We start from the raw sequence: 25,011 nt of genomic DNA on the forward strand, positions 1-25,011 counted from the left end.
CCTCGGTGGTACAAGTCTAGATGACATGAAGCACATGCATGCAAATTCCGAGGCATTCGGTACACAGTGGGAACTAAAATTGGATGCCACAGGACCATGCCACTTTTTGATACGCGATGGCTGACTTTTCTACAAAGGCCGACTTTGTTTCATGAGTTGTTCAGGGCAGCCCTTCTTCATGATGCCCATGATGCCATCACTGGTGGTCAGAACCCGAAAAAACTTCCCTCGCCCAGAAAGCACGGGCGGTTCCTCCAAGATATTTTTATTCTAACATAGTCAAGAGCCTTAACAAACCAAACTAATCCGACTGAACCCGTAAGTCACATGGTCAAATCAAGGAAGAGACTTGCACTTGGATCATAGTGACCAACGTTTTTTTCCTTGTCATAAATTGAGTCTCATTTTAGGGATCCATCAGTCCAGCCTAGCCTAACCACTGTAGTGATAGGATCCATTTAGGAATTTGGTTATGTTTTGCCTCAAGTACCAAGGAAAAGAGTTCCCAGGCCCCCTAGCCGGTGCTTCAAGCAAACTTCAAGATAGTCACACCACTTACACACCTAATATGAAATTATATGATTCACAAATTCACCTGTCTTTAAAACAATCTTTTAATGAAACCATAGTATCACTAATCATAATCCTCCAAAATATCCACTTACACACCTAATATGAAATTATATGATTCACAAATTCAGCTGTCTTTAAAACAATCTTTTAATGAAACCATAGTATCACTAATCATAATCCTCCAAAATATCCAATTGAATTCTAATTTCCAATCATTCCTTCATCCGTGTACCTATGGCATCATTAGCAGTCAGAACGCTCATCACCACCTGTTCACTCAGGGGTCTTTTCCTAGCTCATAGTACCTGAAAATATATTCACTTATAAAAATCCAGATGGACTCTGCATTGAAGACCAGCAAGATCAACCAACAGATCCATATAAAAGAGCCATGGACTCATCCGTTGAGGACCAGCAAGGACAATCAACCAGATCCATGCCCGAGTTCAGAAAACAACTCTAACTCCTTGTTCCATTTTCTTCCTCAATGCACGTGTGGGTATCTTCGGCGACCCAGAGCCCGAGCACCGTATGGTCAACAACCTCTAGGATCCTTCGCAGGTCACCTAGTGCTTCACTCATATGCCGCTTCCTTGGTCCCTCATCCACCATACCGGAAGCTCACCATTTAAATCGAACCGAGGCTGGTCAAGACCTCGGTCGAGACCTTGCTACGTGAGACGTCCTCTATTGACTCTCCGTCAGCCTGTTGCAACTTTATCACTTAGGCCTCCACCACGACCCCATTCACAAGATGATCAAAATGCTTCCGCAGCATTCTTGACATAAAACAATCATTTAAAAACAGGTTTCATAAATATAGTTTCTAATGAACTCTCATCTTCCACATCGTTCCACATCATTTCTCGTTATTCCACATTCTTCTAAATCAATTCACTTCGCTTAATCCATATCGAATCATATGTATTCCCATCGTGAACTCTCATCTTCCACATCGTTCCACATCATTTCTCGTTATTCCACATTCTTCTAAATCAATTCACTTCGCTTAATCCATATCGAATCATATGTATTCCCATCGTTCTTCATTCATTCTCATCCAATCACATCATATTACATCTCATCACATCTATCCACATCTATCCTCATCACATCTCATCCATTCTCATCTACCCATATCCACATCACATCACATCCATTCACATCTACCCCAATCCACGTCACATCACATCACATCATATCCACATCTATCCTCAATCCACGTCACATCATATCATATCCACATCTATCCTCAATCCACGTACGTCACATCACATCACATCATATCCACATCTATCCTCATCACATCTCATCCATTCTCATCTACCCATATCCACATCACATCACATCCATTCACATCTATCCCAATTCACGTCACATCACATCACATCATATCCATTCTCATCCATTCACATCTATCTCGATTCACATCACACCTCATTCATTCACATCTATCCTGATTCACATCACATCTATCCCGATTCACATCACATCACATCCATTCACATCACATCTATCTCGATTCACATCCATTCACATCACATCTCATCCATTCACATCTATCTCGATTCACATCCATTCACATCACATCTCATCCATTCACATCTATCCCGATTCACATCACATCACATCCATTCACATCACATCTCATCCATTCATATCTATCCCGATTCACATCACATCACATCCATTCACATCTACTCGATCCACATCACATCCATTCACATCACATCTCATCCATTCACATCTATCCGATTCATATCACATCACATCACATCCATTCACATCACATCTCATCCATTCACATCTATCCCGATTCATATCACATCACATCACATCCATTCACATCACATCTCATCCATTCACATCTATCCCAATTCACATCACATCACATCCATTCACATCACATCACATCTCATCCATTCACATCTACCCCAATTCACATCACATCTCATCCATTCACATTTATCCCGATTCACATCACATCTTATCTATTTCACATTTATCCCGATTCACATCACATCACATCCATTCATATCACATCTCATCCATTCACATCTATTTACATCACGTCACATTCACATCCATTCACATCTATTTACATCATGTCACATTCACGTCCATTCACATCTCATCGCATCCATTCACATCCATCATATCTCATCGCATCCATTCACATCCATCACATTCATTGCATCCCCATCCCATCACATACATTCCATCCACATTACATCACGTCACACCCATTCACATATCATCACATCTCTTCACATTCACATCCACATATATTTACATCACGTCACATTTCATCCACATCTCATCACATTCACATCCACATCCCTTTACATCACATCACATCTCATCCACATCAACATTCATATCCATTTAAATTACATCACATCTTATCCCATCCACATCCACATTCACTTACATCACATCACATCCTTTCACATATCCTCACATCTCATTCTCATCTCATCATTCACATATCACATCCACATATCACTTACATCACATCACATCCTTTCACATATCCTCACATCTCATTCTCATCTCATCATTCACATCCACATCCATTTACATCACATCACATCCTTTCACATATCCTCACATCTCATTCTCATCTCATCATTCACATCCACATCCATTTACATCACCTCACATCCTATCCACATCCACATTTACATCACCTCACATCCTATCCACATTCATTTACATCACACCACATCTTATCACATCCACTCACATCTTATCACATCTATTCACATTTAGTAACATTTTCTATTTTTGATACCGATGGGGCTTTTCTAAATTTCTGCCAATTGCTTGGCCTAGTTAAAGGTACTTTTTCTCGACGGATATTTTCATATTCTTTCTCAGATTTTTCAAGTGAAATATATTCAATATTCTGCATTTGAGTAAAAGATTTATGGGATTTACAAAAATAAATTGTACCGATATTTTCCAATAATGCACAAAATTCTATTTTTGATAAATACTCATAATTTGAATTATGCTAAAAATTCCTCTTTTTTCATTTAATTTCTTGGATCTCAATTATCATGGGAATTTCTTTTATCATAAAATAAGTTTATCTAAAATTCCTCTTTTCTTTAATAAAAATATCCATTATTTCGATATGCCAAGAATTCCACTTTTACCATTTAAATGATTGAATTCCAAATGTTGTGGGAATTCCACTTTTATCATTTAAATTTTCTCATGCATAAAATAAAGTTATCTAAACTTCCTCTTTAAATAAAAATATTCATTATTTTAATATACCAAAATTTCTCTTTTTCCATTTAATTACATGGATCTCCATTATCATGGGAAGTCCTCTTTTTGCATAAAAATAAAAATACCAAAAATTTCTCTTTTCTTTAATTAATTATTTATGCATAAATACTAAAAATTAGTTTCCCATGAATTTGATGAAAATCATTCTTTTAACATAGGATGTCCAATCCTAGAATATGGTAGGAAGTCCTCTTTTAGCATTATGCATAAAAATAAGATATGTATTATTTTCTAAACATTTTGCCGTAGCTTCGTGTTGTTATTACTGATAAATTTTACTTTTTCTAAAAAGATTAAGACTTTGTAATAGAATTAGGATAGAAGAACTATCCTTTATCTTAATTCCAAATTCTGGAATCAAATCATAAATTTACCATAATTTTATTAACATAAAAGCATAAAAAGCCATTTTCTTAACCTTTAGCTTAACAAGCTTAGAGATTGGTTTTGAATTAAGAATTTATCAAGAAGCATTCATTTGCTAAAGAATTAGTCATAGGAATGACTATTCTTTTGGGAGAGAGAGATAAACATAAAAAGCATTCTAATTAAGCACAAAGATTAACTTTTTTATGATCAATCATTAGAATTCTTATAGAAAGCTTGATTTTCATTGAAAACAATTAATTTGAAAATTCTTAAGCTTGAGAGGGGTTGAGAAGTGAAATCATTGAGAATATTAATGAAAACCATGAAATTACTTCTTACCTCTAGATTTGACTTGCTTCTTTATCTTAGAAGAAGGAAGCTCCCAACCAATCAATTGGTTTAGTATGTTGAGAAGAAAGCTCCAAGGATTGTTGAAAAGAGAGAGAAGCTTCAATCTCTCCAAAAGTAGAGGATTTTTAAGGGACAATAAAAAATATCATTAATTTAATATAATACTAGCATGGTATAGTTCACAGATTGTTTTTACAAAACACTAAGGATCTATTTATAGGTGAGGGAGGCCACTAACCAAGTCCAATTGGGTTCTAGAATTTTCCAAGTTCAGTTTGACTCAATTTGGACAAGATTTGGACCAGTTTGGCTCCCTTTTTGATTTGGTTTGATCTAGGAGAGAGGAGAGATAAAAATATCACAATCTTTTTGAATTAAAAACTCATCCACATGTGTGAATTAGGCACCTACCTCAAGAGTCCCCCTCTCCTTACCAAGGTGTCAAAAATGCATCATTATTCTAAAAATTTCTCTTTTATCATAAAATAAGTTTATCTAAAATTCATCTTTTCTTTAATAAAAATATCCATTATTTCAATATGCCAAGAATTTCACTTTTACCATTTAAATGATTGAATTCCAATTGTCATGGGAATTCCTCTTTTATCATTTAAATTTTTTTATGCATAAAATAAAGTTATCTAAACTTCCTCTTTAAATAAAAATATTCATTATTTTAATATACCAAAATTTCTCTTTTTCCATTTAATTACATGGATCTCCATTATCATGGAAAGTCCCCTTTTTGCATAAAAATAAAAATACCAAAAATTTCTTTTTTCTTTAATTAATTATTTATGCATAAATACTAAAAATTAATTTCCCATGAATTTGATGAAAATCATTCTTTTAACATAGGATGTCCAATCCTAGAATATGGTAGGAAGTCCTCTTTTAGCATTATGCATAAAAATAAGATATGTGTTATTTTCTAACAATTTTACCATAGCTTCGCTCTGCTATTATTTTACTGATAAATTTTACTTTTTCTAAAAAGATTACGACTTTGTAATACAATTAGGATAGAAGAACTATCCTTAATCTTAATTCTAAATTATGTAATTAAATCATAAATTTACCATAATTTTATTAACATAAAAGCATAAAAAGCTATTTTCTTAACCTCTAGCTTAACAAGCTTAGAGATTGGTTTTGAACTAAGAATTTATCAATGAGAAGCATTCATTTGCTAAAGAATTAGTCATAGGAATGACTATTCTTTTGGGAGAGAGAGATAAACATAAAAAGTATTCTAAGCATAAAGATTAACTTTTTTATGATCAATCATTAGAATTCTTATAGAAAGCTTGATTTGCATTGAAAACAATTAATTTGAAACTCCTCAAGCTTGAGAGGGGTTGAGAAGTGAAATCATTGATAATATTAATGAAAACCATGAAATTACTTCTTACCTCTAGATTTGGCTTGCTTCTTTATCTTAGAAGGAAGCCCCCAACCAATCAATCAGTTAAGTATGTTAAGAAAATATCTCCAAGTATTGTTGAAGAGAGAGAGAAGCTCCAATCTCTCCGGGAGTAGAGGACTTTTAAGGGATGGTGATAAAAAATATCATTATTTTAATGTAATACTGGCATGGTATAATTCACAGATTTTTTTCTACAAAAGACTAAGGATCTATTTATCCATTTTAGACACTAGGAGGATTTTTATATCTAAAGATATCTTAATTTAAGATTATCTCTCTCTAGACTTTTCTCTCTCTAGGCTAAAATAGGGCAAAACAAGATCTTTCTTCTGTTTCAGAGAGGGGAGTAATTTCAAGAACAGAAGGGGAGGTTCTTACACCTTTACACCTCAAAAGCTGGAGGGAGGAATCTTACATTGTGCATGCTTGAGTTTTAATATGGATTGTGGGTGTATGAGGGAATCATTGGATGGTTTGTTTGCCTTAATCTTGTGTTTTCTTGCATGTGGGAAGTTGAATGTGTGCTTGAATCTCTCACGAGTGTGGGTAGGAGTAGTCAATGCTTGTGGGATAGAAGTTTTTCTCTTAGCATTTAAATAATGGTGGGTTAATGCATGCTTAAGGGAATAGTAGCTTGTGGATGCAAATCCAAGGCTTAAGTCGATTGGGCAATAGAGTAATTGAGGAAGAAGCATTATCATGCATTTTGGTTGATTCCATAACAAAAGCTATCCAAATCACTTGGAAAAGCTATAGAACTGGCATTTGCAACTCTGGTGCCACTTCTCAAGCACACGAGAACACTTTTTAGGAGAAGCCGTTTCTGCAAAATCCAAGTCAGGTGAGGCTCATACTAGCACATCTTGTGGGGGATACCTTGTTGGGGCCTGTGTGTAAGGTGCATCTCATTTGGACAAGTTTTGATGCTATGGTGCCACTTCTCAAGCACGAGAACACTTTCTAGGAGAATCCGATTCTACAAAATCCAAATTAGGTGAGGCTCATTACTTGCATAGCCTGTGGGGGATACCTTGCCAAGACCTATGTGTAAGATGCATCTCATTTGGACAAGTTTTGTGTCTCCTACACCACTATGTGGTTGTGAAGCCGGGTACTTCTGGATGCTGATTCCAAAGGCCTCAAGTGATCAAAATATTTATTTGAACACATTTGCATGCTCTACTAAGTGCAAGCTACCATCTGTAATATTCCTGCTTATCCCTAAATGATGCATAATCTCTCACCTCAATCCCTTGTGATCATCCCCCATTTCAGAATGCAACAAAATATTGTTTTCCCTTGTTTTGGCCTAGAGAGAGGTAATTCAGAATTGAGATATTTTTGGATATAAAGTTTCTCCTAATATCTAAGATAAATTCGCCTAAAATAGAAATTCAAAATGAATTTTCCAATGTGCATTAGGAATTAATTAAACATGAGTATTAGAGACCTTAGCCTAAGGGTCCACATTTTCAGAAATTTTTGGATTAAGGTCCAAATAAGGTTCCAGAGGGCCAATAGAATTAATCCAAGTGTTTGGATGACAAAAATACAAAGAATAAAAGAAAATACCCAAAAAATGAGTAAATGCTCACATAAGATGAAGAGTTGACTGAGTAGAAGGTTTATTAGTTAAAAATTAAGGTTTATTAGTTTAAAAATGGGATATTTTGGTAAAATGATGAATTTTTGACACCTCAGTTAAGGAGGGAGAGCCCCATCAGGTAGGCACCTTTTTTATCAACATTACTTGGCTTTTTAAATTCAAAAAAATAAAAAAAATTAAGATATTCCAAAAGAGGATGGAGAATAGAGAAGCTCCAAAGCTCTCAAGAGAAGAGGCAAATTAGAGGGATAATAGAATTATGCTAATTTAGAGATAATACTGGCATGATATTGCTCAAAGATGAAAATACAAAGGAATGAGGGTCTATTTATAGGTGAGGGAGGCCACTAACCAAGTCCAATTGGGTTCTAGAGGTTTCCAGCTTCAGTTTGACCCAATTTGGACAAGATTTGGATTAGTTTGGCTCTCTTTTTGATCCAGTTTACACTAGGAGAGATGAAATATCTTGATTTTTTGAATTAAAAAAGCTAAGTAATGATTATAAAAAGGCACATACTTGATGGGGCTCTCCTTCCTTATTGAGGTGTCAAAAATTCATCATTTTACTAGAATATCCCATTTTTTAAACTAATAAACCTTAATTTTTAACTAATAAACCGTGTACTCAGTCAACTCTTCATCTTATGTGAGCATTTACTTATTTTTGGGGTATTTTCTTTTATTCTTTGTATTTTTGTCATCCCAACACTTGTATTAATCCTATTGGCCCTCTGGAACCTTATTTGGACCTTAATTCAAAATTTTTTGAAAATGTGGATCCTTAAGCTAAGGCCTTTAATACACGTTTTCAATTAATTCCTAATGCACATTAGAAAATTCATTTTGAAATTCTGTTTCAGAGGAATTCATCTTAGATATTAGGAGAAACTTTGTATCCAAAAATATCTCAATTGTAAATTACCTCTCTCTAGAATATTTCCTCTCTCTAGGCCAAAACAAGGGAAAACAATATTTTCTTGCATTCTAAAATGGGGGATGATTACAGGGGATTGAGGTAAGAGATTATACATTATTTAGGTATAAGGAGGAATCTTACAGTTGGTAGCTTGCACTTAGTAGAGCATGTATATGTGTTCAAATAAATATTTTGATCACCTGAGGCCTTTGGAATCAGCATCCAGAAGTAGCTAGTTTCACAACCACATAGTGGTGTAGGAGACACAAAACTTGTCCAAATGAGATGCACCTTACACACAAGTCTTAGCAAGGTATCCCATAGGCTATGCAAGTAATGAGCCTCAGCTAACTTGGATTTTACAAAACTGGATTCTTCTAGAAAGTGTTCTCGTGCTTGAGGAGTGGCACCATAGCATCAAAACTTGTCCAAATGAGATGCACCTTACACACAAGCCCCAACAAGGTACCCCCCACAAATTGTGCAAGTATGAGCCTCAGCTGACTTGGATTTTGTAGAAACGGCTTCTCCTAGAAAGTGTTCTCATGCTTCAGAAGTGGCACCAGAGTTGCAAATGCCAGTTCCATAGCTTTTCCAAGTGATTTGGATAGGTTTTGTTATGGAATCAACCAAAATGCATGATAATTCTTCTTCCTCGATTACTCTATTTCCCAATCGATTCCTATTCAACTTAAGCCTTGGATTTGCATCCACAAGCTACTATTCCCTTAAGCATGCATTAACCCACCATTATTTAAATGCTAAGAGTAAAAATTCTATCCCACAAGCATTGACTACTCCTACCCACACTCGTGAGAGATTCAAGCACACATTCAACTTCCCACATGCAAGAAAACACAAGATTAAGGCAAGAAAACCTTCCAATGATTCCCTCATATACCCACAATCCATATTAAAACTCAAGCATGCACAAGACGGAGAGAAGATGTTAGAATCAAATAGTTAGCAAGCTAATCTAAATCACCAATAGATGTAGTGATAGCTTGTGACAACACTAAGTTATACATCAACACATGACTAAGTTAAAGAACACATGTCATGTAGCTACTTAACACATAGAAATTAACGAGTACTCAATAGGAAGACAAAATGGTGACAAAAGACAAAGTTCACAAAGTAACACTAAGCTTGGAATAGACACAAAGTGCATACAAGAATGCTAGAGCTTTCACACACAAGAGAAGGTGTAGAGACCATACTTTTATAGGCTCTGAGGAGGACGGTACCTTTCCCATTTGCCGCTCTCATGCCAACTAGAGGAGGTGCCTTGAATGCTGGTCAATGAGACCATGGGTTACAAGCTAACCCATGGTTAACACCTTAGCCAATACTCTAAGCATAAATGTATCTAACCCATGGATACACACTATGTAATGGACGTACATCAACCTATTCTCAACACTCTCTGTTGATCTACATATGTACTATGCATGGTGTGTAGATCAAGGAATCACATAGGCACTTAGTACCACAAAGAAAATACTTTCACCAAAGAAACTAAAAGGCCCAATCTGAATCAACAAGATTAGCCTCCTCCTCAGATTGGACTTTGACTTTGCCTTTGTCTTTGTCTTTATCTTTGTCAGTGTTGGTGCAGTTTTCTTTCTCTTCATCTCTCTTCTTTTTCCTGCAATCTTTGATCATATGCCCCTTTTTTCTATAGTAGTAGTAGATTCTTGGAGCCTTCTTTTTATCTTTCTCTGTAATCAAAGCTTGTTCGCCCAATAATTGAGGTGCAGTTGAAGATGATGAACTTGCCTCCATTCTTGTTTCCTCTTAGATTAAAGAAGATACTGCCGAGACAAGTGTGAGGTTAGGTTGATTTGAAATACTGAAACACATTGTTTAAAAAGTTGGAGGCCTACTACATAGAAGCCCAAAAATAGCTTCTTCTTCTCAGATTATTATTAAAAGACTAAGGTCATGTAAAAGGGTAGGAGAAGGGTGTGTGTGTGAATGGACTTATGGTCCACTAGCTCACCTATTTAAAGAGTTGGAGGCCTACTACATAGAAGCCCAAAAATAGCTTCTTCTTCTCAGATTATTATTAAAAGACTAAGGTCATGTAAAAGGGTAGGAGAAGGGTGTGTGTGTGAATGGACTTATGGTCCACTAGCTCACCTATTTAAAGGCAAAGCTAGAAGGCATTATGTAGAGTGTAAAGGCCAACTTGTATGCATAAGCAACCTAAGAAACAAGATTTGTTCTTGTATTTTTGGGTCTCTCTCCTCCACTCATCTTAATCTAGCATAAGCACAACGTTCATTTAACATGGTATCTAGAGCTTGGGTAGATTAGGTCACATTTTTTGTGGTGTAGACTAGGTTATCCACATCTCACTTCTTATGGAGCTGAACCCTCAGCCCCACCAGTGAGGCGCGTATCTTGGTGTATCTTGGCGTGCTCTCAACTAGGAAGTTTAATAGCACACCTGGGCGCTCAGTTTTGTACCATCAATTACTAGGTTTACCCTCAGGAGGCCGCGGCATTGAGCTCTGAGTAGGTCGGTGCACGTTTTTCTGTATCGCTCTACTGTCGCACAGCCCATTCGCCATCTGTAGGAGGCGATTATGGGCAGTGTGAGCTTAGGGTTTTTAAAGCCCATGACCTAAGGGATTACTCTCTTAAGTTTCAGCCCTAATAGGGGCCTGAAGCGCGCGCAAGAGCCACAAAACCAGGGCAGCCCTGTGAGAGGAAGCCATGGAAGCTTCAATAAAAGCTTCAAAATAGTGTTTTTTTACACTAATCCTTCTTAATTGATCTTAATCACTTAAGTGCTCCTTGAAAGTGCTTTTTCTCTAGATCTTCTGAAGTGGTGGGCATACACCATGAGGTGTTCATAAGCCTCATTGTCATCAACCTTCATCAAGTGTACAAGGTTCCAAGTGTGCTTATAAGCACTAAAGGTGTTGCTAAACACCATTGGTGGGTGTAGCCATTAGCAAAGGGGAGCCTCTTGACATTACAGAGTGCTTCTAAGCACTAAGAGTGTTCTTAAACACTAATGGTGCATCTAATCACTAAGAGTGTTCTTAAACACTAATGGTGCATCTAATCACTAATGCAAGTGTCATTTGACACTAAATAATGTGCTCTTAAGAACTAATAGTGTTGCTAAACACTAATGGTGATCGTAATCACCAAAGAAAGTGTTTCTTTGACACTAATAAAGCTCATCTCCATCAAAATTTATGGTTGGACACACACCAAAGCTTCTTTAATGAGCAAGCACACGTTTAATGAGCAAGCTCCTTTAATGAGCAAGCACACGTTTTTTTCCTTCTTTTTTCTTCTCTTTTTTTGGCTTTTTATATTTTCTCACAACCCATTATAGCCTCAAGAAGCCTGGTGTACTCTTTGTTGGGTCAAACGAGTGTCCGTGTGTCGCTAATTAGCTTAGGCGTTCTACGCACGTGAACGACCTCTGAGATATTTTTTCCAAAAAAAGTACATGCTAGTAACTTCCCAAATGGAAGAGGAGGTCCTAAAACCTATTTTCCATCACTGTCTCAAGACGATAAAAACTTTCAAGAATTGTTTCCCTGTTTCGCAACACGTTTTTTAGGGTGTTCCAAAAAGAATTTTGAAAAACTTTGAATGAGAGATTGTAGTATTTTTGGAGTATTACAACTTTGTCTCTCTGAGTCGTTCGTGATTTTGTCATTTAAACCTTTGAAAAGTAGCCCGAGTATGGTTCGAAGTCATTTTCGCACTTTTTTGTGATTTTTCGTACTTTTCTGGTTAAACTTTTGCCTCGATTTTCGGGTCGAATTTTGAGGCTGCACGGTCGAAGGCCAAAATGATCGATTTTGACTTCGAATGGCCACAATCAAAGTTGAAGAGCTCGATGTCAGCTTTCCAATGAGCCCTAGAGCGCCTTCATCGAATTTACAGTTTGAGCTTTTATTATTATTATTATTATTTTTGGGCGTGAACCTTCTTTCATGCCGTGAAACCGGACTTCACGAGAAAATTAAATTTTTTTTTTGCGTGAACCTTAGGGTTTCACGCCATGAAATCGGACTTCATGGGAAAATTAAATTTGATTTGATTTTCTTTTTGGCGTGAACGAAGCTTCTTTGACACCGTGAAACCGGACTTCATGGGAAAATTAATTAATTTTTTTTGGGCGTGAATCTTCTTTCACGCCGTGAAATCGGACATCACAGGAAAATCAGTTTTTTTTTTTGGGAGTCTAGTGGGGAATACGAATTTCCTTGTTTGGAGGGAATAATTTTTAAATTTAAAATTAAGAAGATATGGGCATTTTTCCAAAAAGATAAGTAGGAATCAAAAAAGTCAACCTTTTTATGACACCCCTTACACCCTTCATAAATGACCCCCAAAAAGGACAATTTGACAACTCATGAGCATCTACTCATTTAATGCTTATTTAGCCTTAATGAGTTATGTAAAATAATGATTAAGAATTAATCAAAGATTAATTCTTTCCCTAATCATTTCCTCTTTTACACTAATCAAGAACTCTAATTAACCACTAATCCCTAATTAATTCACACAATTGAACACATCATTGGATAGAGCAAGGGAATGCTAATCTATGTACATCAATAATGTGTAAATTAATCTAAAATAGGAGATTAATTAGACTCTTAATTTTGGTCTCCTCTTTTAAGGCAAAATTAAGCAAAGAGAGTCAAATTCCTCCAATTGATGTAATTAGGTGTTTTGATGCATCTAGATGCTCTCAAAACACTCAAAAACACTAATTTCGACTGCTCACATGATCAATTTAGATCCCAATTAACACATTTTTTAAATTTTTTACCTCTTGAATAAGATTAATCACCCTTAATCATAAAAACCAGTCCATTAAGAGAAATTAGACAAAATCAAGGATTTTTTATGGTTTTAAATTTTTTTTGGAAGGATTAAGCTACTCCTAATGCTTGCTAACACTCTAATGCAAATAATTTCAACAAAAACACATAATTAAGCTAACATTCACTAAAAATTGCATTCTATTGCATTGTTTGATGCAATGGATATAAACTAAGCCTAATACAACCTATGTGCAAACCCTAAGAGCATGGAAAACCATAATAACAACAAAAATAACAAATCAAGCTAAAAATTAAGCAAAAGACATTCTTTACAAAAACAAAAAAGAGACCTATTCTACACCAAATCACACACAAATCACCATCAAATCCACATCTTTTTTTTATGAAAAACCATTAATAAAGATAATGGGCAATGGTTAATGCGTAGATTAGAAGAAAAACGATGGAAAAAGTCAAGGGATGGCTCCCCAGCAGAGCAGGCAACATCAAAAATGTTATGGCTCACACCTTAACCCCCTTTGAAACACATCCAACAAGAGATTACCTGGTGAACCATAACTATCATGGGAATATTTCTAATGGCCGAGCTCATAACCCTTGAGGTCTCTAAGCTCTACAACTCCTTGAGAAGCAATTCCACTGTGCCTCCCGACGAGCATTGTCACACCGCCATGTTGCACTACGGGTACTCGTCCCTCCTCTCACCTCACTTCACTCACACACACTCACTAGCATGCATTAGGGAGAGAGATTAGCAAGAGCAAGACTTAATTGCACAATGGGAGAGTATCTTGTATTATGAGAGAAATTCACTTATATACATGGCCATAAGTGTTCACTACTTAAACTGTGGTGGGACGGCCAGGCACTTTAGGCTCATAAGAGGCCTAATGCTATTTCAATGACTACTCTCATAATATAACCATGAAGTACATCACTTAGGACTTCATCCCTAACTTGCTACCACACGCTCTTGAAGCAAGAATCGCCATAAATACTCCATCACACCATTACGGCCGCCTGTCCAAGTTGTAGCTTTGGACACCATTGCTTCATATCTTGAATGTATGACCCTTCGGTGTATCTATTGTGACTCCTTGATGTAAGATAATGGTAGTAGATCTTGTTAACCCTAGGAATGGGTTCACACACTTACGTGATGTGTTGGAACCCTAGGAATGGGTTCACACACTTACGTGATGTGTTGGAGCCCTAGTGAAAGTAGCTACTACAGGAAGAGGGATGGTCATCCCTAGAAGCCGAGGCGGCAGGAGCATTGGCGGCTACTATAGGGATGGTTGGCACCTCTTCCTAGGTGGCATCTTCCTCAATTTTCACTACGTGCATGGATGACCGCATCTTGTTCAACCTCCACCTGTCGGCATCATAGGACTGCCCGGACTCAAACCTTGATATGCGATGAGGTGGCGAAGGGGGCCTATGTCTCACCAAGTATGTAGGCGGATCACTTTTAGTTCTCACTGAGTCGCGGGAGCGAGAATGGTCTTCCTACATTGTTGGAATAATCCCAAGATACCCTATTACTCTATCCAATGAGAGAGGGAGAGAGATTCAGAAGGATAGAGAGACAATGATAGAGATAGAGAGAGGTAGAAATAGAGATAGATTGAGAGAGAGATAAAAAGAGATTGAGAGAGATAGAGAAGGGATAAAGAAAGAGAGATGGAAATAGAGAGAGTTAGATATTGAGAGAGATATAGAAGGGATAGAGAGAGATATAGATATAGAGAGAGGTTGAGAGAGAGTTAGAGATAGAGAAGGGATAGAGAGAGAGAGAGAGAGAGAGAGAGAGAGAGAGAGAGAGAGAGAGAGAGAGAGACATAGAGGGAGAGAGATAGAGAGTGTGTGTTAAGCATCCCGAAGGGAGGAAGTGTATACGAGAGGGAGTGAGAGCGAGTATATGTGTGTGTATTATGCAACTCGTAGGGAGGGAGAGTAGAGGAGGGAGTGAGAGAGGGTGTGTGTGTGTGTGTGTGTGTGTTATGTAGCCCGGAGGGACGGAGAGGAGGGAAGGGGTATTGTGTACCAGAGGGGAGGGGGTGTTTAAATAGGGGAAGGAGAGAGAGAGAGAGAGAGAGAGAGAGTGGGTGCGTGTGCGTGCGTGCACACGTGCCAACCAGTCGCCAAGGGAGGTGGGGCAACTTCAGAAACACAAGGAGAGAGAGAAAGAAGGCTCATAGGCTACAGGCAAGAGGGAGAGTGAGAGGGAGAGAGAAACAAAAGCTTCATGGGCTACTTGTCAACACGAGGAGGAAAAAGGAGGGGGGAGGTGGATGGATAAGGGGGGGCTATCACTTGGGCTGGTGCATCCCCACGTGCATGAAGGGAGAGGGAGGGGTGGTCGGTGATTGTTGACCACCTCCCCTTTCCTTTAAAAACAAAAACTCCCCCCCCTCAAATTAGAGGGGGGTTCATGCAAAGGCCTTTTGGGCCAAGGGTTATAAGCTGTACCTACTTTGCTAGGTATTTTATTGATCGAATTGTGAGGTATACTTGCCTATTACGAAAGGAGACATGTTCAAGTGGACATAATTACAGTTATTTTGATGAGCTTAGGTGATTATTACGGTAGAGTTCGATGGCAAGGTTGGTCAAAAAAATAACAAATTTTTGTGGCTCTTGCTTATAAGTTCCCCTTCATTTTCTAGTGCATTGCACTCTACATGATGGGTTGTACAGCTACTTCAGAAAATAACTTGTTTACCTTAGCTATACATTGTATGTATCTGAGAGCCACCAAATACTAACTTCTAATATGTTGCTCAGAACAAAATTTTGAGGACACAAACAACTTCAAAAGGCAAATAAAACTACACGATACTTGCTCAAAAATCTCCTCGATTGTCGAGCATGTATTCATAGCTTATGGAATAAAAAACTACCTGAACAGTGTGTGCACACAGATTCACAAAAATGCATAAGAGCCACGCTCTGATACCACTATTGGATCGGCACACGCACACACCTAAGAAATCAAATAGATCAACACGCATAGAGTAGAAGAGATAGAGAAGAAGACATGGAAGCTTGAACACGAAGAATTGTGTCGAACTGAGATATCTCAATAGTCCCAACATGTGATCTATATAAGAGTACAAAACCCTAAAAAAATCAGAGTACAAAACCCAAAAAAATAAGAGTACAACATGTGATCTATATAAGAGTACAAAACCCTAAAAAAATAAGGTGTCCTTTCACACTAGATATATAGGGGGGAAACCCAATGGGAGACAAGTGCCCCTGGTAAGCTCCGTATTCATACTAGAACTGCCAAATAATAACATAAACTTTGATGGTTAATTTATGTTTGTACCCTTCGTATACGTGCAAAAGTCCCAAAACCGGGTGAACCACCATCAAAAATCAATTATGATCTGATCCTCGACATCAATGTGGGAATTATTGAAATTGTAGAAAGTGACTACAGACTATACAAATTGCATTATGTAGCAAATATAGAATGTAACTACTTGTAGCATCTATGGAATACTCAATGTATCATTTACATATTCAATTGATTTCTATAGCCTTTATAGAAACATAACCAACTATGGTTCAAGTAATTACTTGTAGCATTCATGTGAAAACAATAAAAATTATGATAAGTAATTACATTAAATTTAATACAAGCCTTCCATTAAAAATTGATACAAATAGTGCAAGGTTAACCAAAGCATCCATGTGGTAATAATCTATGTATATATAAAGGAGAATATAGGGTAAAAAATAAAGTTGGATAAAAGATGAGAGTGCTTGGGAGATCAAAAAGAAAAAAAATCTACCACACTATTATACATCCACCTTTTAATGCACAGCGGACTCTTGAGTCCCTCTCTTTTCTATTATGAAATATAAAGTCATCATCGTCGTCTCTTTCTCTCAAATCATTCACACACACACACACACACAATGGGCTTAAACACAGTAAGTATTGCATTTTCACATTATAGGTGTGCAAGTTTATAGAAGTTTTTTGGGAGATATCTACATCAATAAAGGCTCTCTCTCTCTCTCTCTCTCTCTCTCTCTCTCTCTCTCTCTCATATGTGTGTGTGTGTGTGTGTGTGTGTTCATGTGCATGTTTTAGGTGAAAAATGTACTGAAGTAATGAAGTCTTCCTCCTACATAGGCATACACCTATCAATATTACAAAGCAATAGACACGGTACATAGCATGTTGCTTATCCTCTAACAATTTCTCTGTGCATATTGATGTAGTGGCCATGTTTTTCGGGTGATAGAATTACTCTTTAAGTGTGTGCATTTGTGTGTGTGTGTGTGCTAGTGGGATAGAGAGAGCAAGGATTGAATATATTGTGTGATTTAAGAGAGAGAGAGAGATCATGAAGAACATGTAAGACTGAGTGTAGAGAGAATTGTGTACAAGGGGGAGAGAGAGAGAGAGATGAATAGATGAAGAACTCCAAAGGGGAGAGAGAGAGAGAGAGAGAGAGAGAGAGAGAGAGAGAGAGAGCATAGAAAAATAATGGAAGGAGGTGGTACAGACAAATATGCAAAACACACACACACACACACACCACACACACACACACACACACACATAGAGAGAGAGAGAGAGAGAGAGAGAGAGAGAGAGAGAGAGAGAGAGAGAGAGAAGGGAGGGAGGGAGGAAGGGAGGAAGGGAGGGAGGCTAGGGCACCTGCACTACACAAAAAACTGCTTGAAAAATGTTGTCCAGAGTGAGAGAGAGAGAGAGAGAAGCAAAAATAGGAAGGACTCCCAAACGCACACATATAAAGTTTTTTTTCTTTCTCTCTCCTCTCTCAAATGCACACACGAACATATGCATATATAGAAACACACACACACACACATATACACAAATATTGTATCTCTTTTTTCTCTTTCACATACACAAATACACAAACCTCTTTTTTTCTCTTTCACATACACAAATACACAAACTCTTTTCTCACTCTCCCTCTGTCAAACACACACGCCCCCATGACCAAGAGAGGTAGAAAGGCCTCAACACCAAAGACCAATGTAGATGAACAAACACGGAAGAGGGAGGTTTGGAAGGATGCATGGGTTGTTCAGCTCATTCACATTTTGGGCTCAATGCACTATGAGTTTGGAAAAACTCCAAAGCAAGGGGTTGATCTATGGTTTAAAGTTGCCACTCAACTTGTAGGGCTATTCCCAAAGTGTGATAGAGACTCTGAAAGTTGCAGAAAGAGATGGGGTCATGTGTATGCAGACTACAAGAAGGACAAGGCCCATAATTTGATCTCTGGAAATGATCGTAAGGTAACATGTCAATGGTTTGATATCATTGATGAGTACATGCACAATCGGCTAAACGTGGTTAGCTACACCCATGCTTCAGTTGTGGGTGGTAACACCGATGGCCTAATTGGGAAAGTAGACAAAGATAGGGTACACTGTCCTTTATCAAAACAGAAGCACCAAAGAGCAATGTCCCCAATCTACGACCATGAAAAGATCGGAAGATTGAGGATTCCCTTGTCGACATGGCCAGCACGGCCAAAGTCATGACAGATCAACACAAGGACTCTCTCGCGGATCGCAAGGTAGTGGAAGCCGAAAAGTTGCAAATGCTTGGCTAGCTTACTTCAGCTGTGACTAGCCTTTTGCTCCTCGATTGCAACGGTCTAACACTAACTATCGAAAGGCAATTGTATGTGTGGGTTTACACCGTCTAGCTCCCAGATCAAACTTACAAGTAATAGCAGATTTGTATGGGGTTTCCACGTCTTCATGCCAGAAGATCATTCTGGAGTTCTGTGATGCAATCTCCACATTAGGTCTTCATGACCTATACATTGAATGACCTTCTTTAAATAGGATGCGTATCATGGCTGAAGGATTTCAGGCAATACATGGCATTCCGTTTGTCATTGGTGCAGTGGATGGTAGCCATGTTCCAATTATTGCCCCTCATGTGCACCATGAGGACTACTTTAATTGGAAGGGGTTTCATTCTATAATTTTGCAGATGACCATTGCTTCTAACTGCTTGGTTTGGGATTATGACATTGGTTGGGCAGGTTCTATGCATGATTGGAATGTATTCCAAAGAAGTGATCTAGGACAGAGGTGTGAATCAAACAGCTTAGGCAATTATTGTTTACTTAATGATTGTCCTTACCCTGCAAGGTTTTGGATGCTTCCTCCATTTAAAGGAAGTAAAGATGGATTATCCCCTGAGCGGTATTGCAGAATGTGTTAAAGATGGTTAGCACTTGTTTGGTCCTTCATAACATGTGCATTGTGCATGGAGATTCATTTGATGAGGGTTGGGTTCGAGAGGCACAAGCAGAGGTGGAGAGAGCAAACAATGATGCATTGGCTTTGGATCCAATAATTCAGTTTGGGCTGCAAGTGGGTCTTGCTAAGGTTACAGCTTTGGTGCAGACCGAGACCTCATCGGTTGTGCAGAGGGCACAATCATCAGAAACAGCACCGTCTGATTCATCCTAGGTTGGGGGCGCACAAAGGAGAGACAATCTTGCTAGAGTTATGTTTAAAGAGAGAGAGAGGACAAATGTGAGAATTGTATTTGGTGATCATGACTCGGCTGATGAGTGACAATAGTGAGTAGGAGATGCAATAGTGCTTGGATGTTATGACTTTGGACACAATGTTGGTATTTTGTTTATCTCTAAGACATCATATTTTGTAAGCTTTATAAAATACCTCCCAAACATTAGGTGGATTATTTTATTAGCATGTTTATTTGGTTTTTAAATCTCATATGACTACTGATTCTCATTCTTTTTTGTAGATGGGAGGAGGGGAGGGGGTAAGATAAATCTAGTTCATCCGCTCCCCTCCTCTCGAAGAGAGCAAGGTGTAGCCACAATAACTGTGGTGGTGGGGTTCGAGTCCCCAACTCTCTAGGCATGCATTGACTCAGGCTCTTTACATGTTGCATGTATACGCAGGTTAACAGACTGGTAGAGATGCAGGTTGCGTAAAGGGCGGCATGTAAAGGGGACGCCCATGCATATGCAATCACTTTTTTAATAAACGCAAGCATGGGCAGTTGGTGTATAATGAGATACGCCCATTCAAGAGTGCACAAGGCACTTTTGGAGTGCCCACATGTGACACGCCCATTCAAGAGTGCACAAGGCACTTTTGGAGTGCCCACATGTGACACCCTTAGGCGGTCTGTAAATACCCTAAAAGACAGAAGTTCTTTTTTATCCCAAGCTCGCGAGTCGCGAATGGATCCACAGGAATGCGGGTAAGCAGGCTTTTTCACGATTAGCGTTTGGGTAAGCAGGCGTTTTCATGATTAGCGTGCTCTGCTCGCTGTGTGTGTGTGTGTGTGTGTGTACGGAAGGGTGCTATTGTTTTCCTGTTGTAAAACCGCAGAGAAGGCATGGAAGATTGGGAAGAGATTGCCATAGAATATTTCCAAATGTGCATTGATGAAGAGTATGCCAGGCTCAAGGAACGAATACCTTCTCCTAATTTCACCGATAAGATGGAAAAGCATTCTTATACATTTACCATGGCGCACGCTCTCGCGATGGCTGTAAAAGGCATCGCACCACTCACAGTGTTTGAGGAATTCCTTGGTGCAGTTTCTAGAGCGATGCCTGAATTGTCGGGGGTGCCTGACGAAGGGAAGTGGTTGAAAATCTTCAAACAGTGTGTTCCTGGGAAGCAGCAGCAGCCGGAGGACCAGCTGTGTCAAGAATTCGAAGGAGAGTACCAAGATCCTGCCGGCAGTATTCTTTCATATTTTCTGGACTACATAGATCAATGCTACACAAGTTGGTCCGAGAACAGCAAGACTTGGTATGCCCCCTGCACGGCCATTGTGCAGTCAAGTGGTTGGGGGAAATCGAGAGCTGTCCGAGAGATTGCTTTGGCTCCTAACCAAGTAATGGTTTTTTATTTTAGCTTGATGGACCCTAAACACGCCGGGTACCCCGGGTCTGACCCAGATATTCTCCGGCACTTTAGGAACATCAGAAAGGTTGAGCATGCATATGCACTTTTCCGTGCATGTTTTGATTGGTTGTCTGAGCAGGGCACTTTCCCAAGCAAGGAGGATCTGTTCAGAGATCATCAGATGAAGCATTATCATCGTATACTTCCAAAGATTCGGACTCAACCAGAATGCAGCAAGAAATGTATGATAGACGCATGTAATGAAGCAATGGCTAGACACGCCACATCTCTCAGAAGCAACGGTGTTTGCTTTTTGTTTGTCTTGGATGAAGCTCGAACCCTTCTGCAGCCTCCTGAAGCTGACATGGGAGGGGAGTTCCAAGGAGAATTTCCATTTATCCTTTTCAGGAGAGCATCCGCAGATTTGCCAACAACGGGGCGATCATTTGTGGTTTTTATTGACACCACATCAAGGGTGTCAAATTTCACGCCTGCATCCAGGTATGATCCTAGTCTCAGAGTTCTTTCGGGTTGTGTGTAACGTACCTATACCAAGAATTTCCATATTTGATCGTCCAGGTATGACCCCAGTCTCAAAGTTGTTCGAGGTCTGAGGAATCTCTTTGCACCTTTTTCAAGACTACCAACATTTGATCTCATCTCTGCATCCATGTCCTCCATAAGCTTAGACACCATCGCTTCCCCACAAATTTGGTTCAGACAGGGCAGGCCACTTTGGGCTGCCAAAATTTTTTCCAAAGAAGAGTGGGTGAGAGAGATTCTGCACTTAGCACAGACCAAGCTTCTTGGGGGTGTTCTGATAGATTCAGAAGAAGGTCATAACCTATTACGGTCCCCGCACATGTCATTGGTGCTTTTGGGCCGTCGCATAGGAGTGGACGTCTGTCCTCAATCTTCAGCTGCGCAGGATCTTGTGGCTTCGCACATGAGTGCATGCTTGCATGTTTCGGCATCGAGGGAATATGTGCTCTGCACTTCTCTGCCTGAGCCTGCCTTAAATGAAGCAGCTGCAATTGCTTTAAGGAGAAACAGAGAGTTGATGCAGCAGCAACTACGTCAATTGAATTCGTTGTTGCTGAATGGCATTGCATCTGCTGGGGAAAGGGGAGAGCTGGTTGCAAGGTTTTTGCTGATCCATGCCATGGATAGTCTGCAGCAAGGAGATTCTCCTACCAAACCTGTGTTCTTGGAAAATTTGTTGAAGGCTTTTGTACCTAATTTTAAGGAATTCCCACCTGGATTAGAGCATTTGAACAAAGCAAAAGTCTTCTTCAATGCATTCCATCGCTTCTTTGGGAAGCCTTCAGTTCGAGATGCAAGAAGATTTGTAAAGAAAGGTGCTGCAATGATTTGTGCTCCGATGCAAGAGGCATTCGATCTGTACATTCTATATGTAATGCCTGATGATAAAGGAGAGTATAATGTTGACAATGATAATTGTATTGGATGCCTGGGAGTGCAAGTCAAAAATTGGAAGAATGTCCATGGGATTTCTGAAACTGTGGATCACATGCGTGCTTATCAGAGGAAAATAGCTGTAGCAGGTGCAGATGAGGTCCTGCCGGCTGTGTTGATGGTGCTACATCTGGGAGTAGATAGTACAACACAAAACAAAGAAGATGAAAAAAGGAAAAGAAAAAAAGGAAAGAAAGCACATGATGAAGGTGGGGGTGAAAGCAAATCTCCAATGATGAAGGAGGTTTTTGTTTTAGAGGGCCTCGACATGGTTTCCGTCCCGGAGGATTTACATGAGATCATACAAGCCCTACTTTGTCAATCGCCGGATCCCATTACCATCATGCATGCAGAAAACGAAGCAGAAAAAAGGAATCCAGCATATAGGCAAATGGTGACAGACAAAGACACAGTGAGAGAAACAAAAGCACTGCAAAGCATATTATCTACTGTTTATCCAGAGGTCAAGGTTGACAAGCCAGGGCCATCTTCAGGGCCATCTTCAAAGGTTGAGATTAGAGCATATGGCATTGTGTTGGACAACCCTCCCGGGATTACCCCTCCTGTGGCGTTGTATGGCAGGGATGGGGGCTTAATGAATCCCCCCTCCCCTCCGACCAAAAGGGTGAGTGGAAGGAAAAGTCCCCCCTCCCCTCCGACCAAAAGGGTGAGTGGAAGGAAGCGCCGCCAGGGTGAGTGACAAGCCAGGGCCATCTTCAAAGGTTAAGATTAGAGGATGTGGCATTGTGTTGGGCAAGAGCGGAAAGAAGCGCCGCCACTACATTTTTGGAATGTTGTCAGACGAATGTTGGCATTTTACAATATGCTAATGTATCTGTATGAAATTTACAGTTGTGACATATGTTTTTGGTTTACGCTTGTATATTGATATGTCTTTGCATCTCATTTGGGGGGTGAGAGAGGGACTATCAAGTTTGTAAATTTGTGAATCTGACATACAGGACCCAGAAATGTGCAGAGCATGGGAAAGTAGAGCTTATTAAGCATAGAGCATATTTTGAGAAGTTTGTCAAAGCTGTGCATGCATCAACTATTCTCCATGGTTGGTTAGCTGCTTTTGATCTGGCCATTGATAAGAGTTGTGGAGCGTAGATGGAGATGCCACTCACCTGTAGGGTACAGTTGGGCAGACATGCTCGAAAAGTGCATTGCTACAGAAAACTTAGATGGTTTTTGCGTGTCTGATCCTTCAATTTGATGCTATGTATTCACTGATTCAAATTCCTCAATCAAGTCAACTAATGTCTTGAATGGATTCCTAAGTTTCTGAGAATTGCATGAAATCAGGTATCTTACTTGCATTGATGAGGAGTGCTCCCCGGTCGTAAGGAAAGTGGAAATGGGTGCAACATAATATAGTGGAGTTCAAGCCATTAGACCTACCCAAGGAGCTCATAATAGAATGGTAGTGGTAAAATGATGAGCTCATGCTAGTAGGCCTAGCCTAAGGAGTTCATGATAGAACATTTTTTTGGGAATCATTCCTAGTTATACTCTACATAGTGTATTCCCACATCAGTTTGCCTGAGATAATAAAAAAAGTTTTCTTTGTCTTGCATCCTCAATTTATGCTATATTTGGTATCAAAGTGTGAGCTTTTTCTATTTTCATTGGATGCTACCTAATTATCCTTAGGTACTCAGATGAAGAGAGAGAGAGAGAGAGAGAGAGAGAGAGAGAAAAGAGGCCAAAAATCAAGATTTGAACTTGGGTCAGCAGGTTGAAAGCCCAGTAGACTAGTCTTCTTTTTTGTGAGCTTTGGACGTCTCTGTGACTTTTGAATAAGGACTCAAAGGTTTTTTTTGGGGTTTCTTGTATATTTGAAGGCTTGCTATGAAGATTTTGAGAGTCATATAGATAAAGCATTGCAAGAAGAGAATATGACATTTTTCTAAGAAATTCCAAGGTATCTATGCCTTGGACCAAGAAAAAGAGCATGTATATGCATCCTCGACAAACGAGATTTTGATCACACTAGATTTTTTTTTTCTTTGCATCATTTAACCACATTGAAGGAGGGAAGCAACCAGCCAAAGAGAACATTGCTTGAGAACAAATTGTAGAGAGTAAAGAGAAGACACTGTAAATGTAGAAAAATGAAGGCTAAAGACTTTTTCTAGCCGTACTATAACAACTGACTGCATAATGATAAGGGTCGTTGTTTGCAAAGAAAATTGGCTGCTGTCCTAAGCTTTCCTGGGAAATGTGGTAAACTAGGTGTCTTCATGCAGCTTAT

At 39.0% G+C, this 25,011-nt stretch overlaps 1 protein-coding gene across 3 annotated transcripts; it reads left to right on the plus strand.

Moving 5' to 3' along the window:
- The first annotated feature begins 20,395 nt into the window (after positions 1–20,395).
- On the plus strand, positions 20,396–23,658 carry LOC147609155 (uncharacterized). 3 transcript variants are annotated; one of them, XM_086788315.1, is made up of 4 exons: positions 20,396–20,421; positions 20,588–20,653; positions 20,754–21,779; positions 21,858–23,658. In XM_086788315.1, exons 1-4 carry the CDS (start codon positions 20,411–20,413, stop codon positions 23,452–23,454), a joined length of 2,700 nt encoding a protein of 899 aa, XP_086644441.1. In that variant the 5' UTR covers positions 20,396–20,410; the 3' UTR covers positions 23,455–23,658. The 3 variants fall into 3 exon arrangements, with proteins under 3 accessions (XP_086644441.1, XP_086644443.1, XP_086644442.1); XM_086788317.1 differs by having other exon boundaries at positions 20,405–20,421; positions 20,588–20,622; XM_086788316.1 differs by lacking the exon at positions 20,396–20,421 and having other exon boundaries at positions 20,514–20,622.
- The last annotated feature ends 1,353 nt before the right edge of the window (positions 23,659–25,011 follow it).

Source organism: Cibotium barometz, chromosome 52 (assembly GCF_041138505.1).
Source record: "Cibotium barometz isolate CiBa-2024 chromosome 52, ASM4113850v1, whole genome shotgun sequence".
NCBI lineage: Eukaryota > Viridiplantae > Streptophyta > Polypodiopsida > Cyatheales > Cibotiaceae > Cibotium > Cibotium barometz.

Coding starts and splice junctions, on each gene's coding strand:
- LOC147609155 (XM_086788315.1), top strand. Junction 20,654..20,753: donor TTTTCACGATTAGCGTTTGG/GTAAGCAGGCGT, acceptor GTAAAACCGCAG/AGAAGGCATGGAAGATTGGG. Junction 21,780..21,857: donor AATTTCACGCCTGCATCCAG/GTATGATCCTAG, acceptor TTGATCGTCCAG/GTATGACCCCAGTCTCAAAG.